Here is a 1,040-nt window from a genome sequence, read left to right on the forward strand (position 1 = left end):
CACAGCTCACAGCAACCTCAAACTCTTGGGCTTAAGTGATTCTCTTGCCTCAGCCTCCCAAGTAGCTGGGACTACAGGCACTCGTCACAACACCTGGCTATTTGTTGCTGTAGTTATCATTGTTTGGCAGGCCAGGCCAGGTTTGAACTCACCAGCTTTTGTGTATGTGGCAGGAGCCCTACTCACTGACCTACAGGCGCCGAGCCATTGTTGAGTGCTTTTATTGTTCTCCTCAGAGATCCCTGGCACAAGATCCCTGCCCTGGATCCTGAGAAGCTCAATGTTTTCCAGACAGTCCGGGAGATCACAGGTGAGTGGGTCGAGAGTCTGCCCCTTCTGACAGGAATAGGTGACCCACTTGCATGAACTGTGGTTTAACTAACTACTTGAGAAAATTATGTCTGAAGCTACAGGGGAGAAATCAAAACAAGTTGCAGGGGAGGAGCCAGGAGAACATGAGAAAGAGGAAGGGAGAAGACTCCCTGTTCACAGGCCTCTCTCCACTCCTCAGGTTACCTGAACATCCAGTCCTGGCCTCCTCACATGCACAACTTCAGTGTTTTTTCCAACCTGACCACCATTGGAGGCAGAAGCCTCTACAAGTGAGTAAGGGGGGGAGCTGAGAGCAGGAATAGGCCATGAGCCCTGCTTGGCAGGCATTCTTGAGTGAAATACAAGGTGCTGACTCAAACAGCAGAACCACAGGGTTTGAGAGTTTGACAGGGAAAAGGCAAAAGGGGAGGCATCCTTCCCGGTGGGTCTGACTAGCACGGAGCATATCTGCTTAGTGAAATGAATCCACTCCACAGTTAATTTTCTCTTAGTAGTTTCCCCTCTCATTCTGTCTCCTTTTTCTTCTTCTTATTTTAAATTTCAGATTAATATGAGGCTACAAGCCATTAGGGTATATAATTTACACATGACAGGTTGAAGTCAGAGTTGAGCTGTGTCCACACCTGGGGAGTGTGCCATGTATCCATGTATTTTTTTTTTTTTTTTTTTTTGACGGAGCCTCAAGCTATCCCCCTGGGTAGAGTGCT

General features: G+C 48.0%; 1 protein-coding gene across 1 annotated transcript in view; it reads left to right on the forward strand.

The window, feature by feature from the left end:
• Positions 1-1,040, forward strand: part of ERBB3 (erb-b2 receptor tyrosine kinase 3) — a 23,691-nt gene that overhangs the window by 11,342 nt on the left and 11,309 nt on the right. Inside the window, exons 10-11 of the mRNA XM_012805540.2 lie at positions 237-310; positions 512-602. Coding sequence (XP_012660994.1) covers positions 237-310; positions 512-602 — 165 coding nt within the window. The remainder of the gene's footprint in view (positions 1-236; positions 311-511; positions 603-1,040) is intronic.

This window comes from Otolemur garnettii, unplaced genomic scaffold, assembly GCF_000181295.1.
Source record: "Otolemur garnettii isolate 467f Iridium unplaced genomic scaffold, OtoGar3 scaffold00043, whole genome shotgun sequence".
Classification (NCBI taxonomy): Eukaryota; Metazoa; Chordata; class Mammalia; order Primates; family Galagidae; genus Otolemur; species Otolemur garnettii.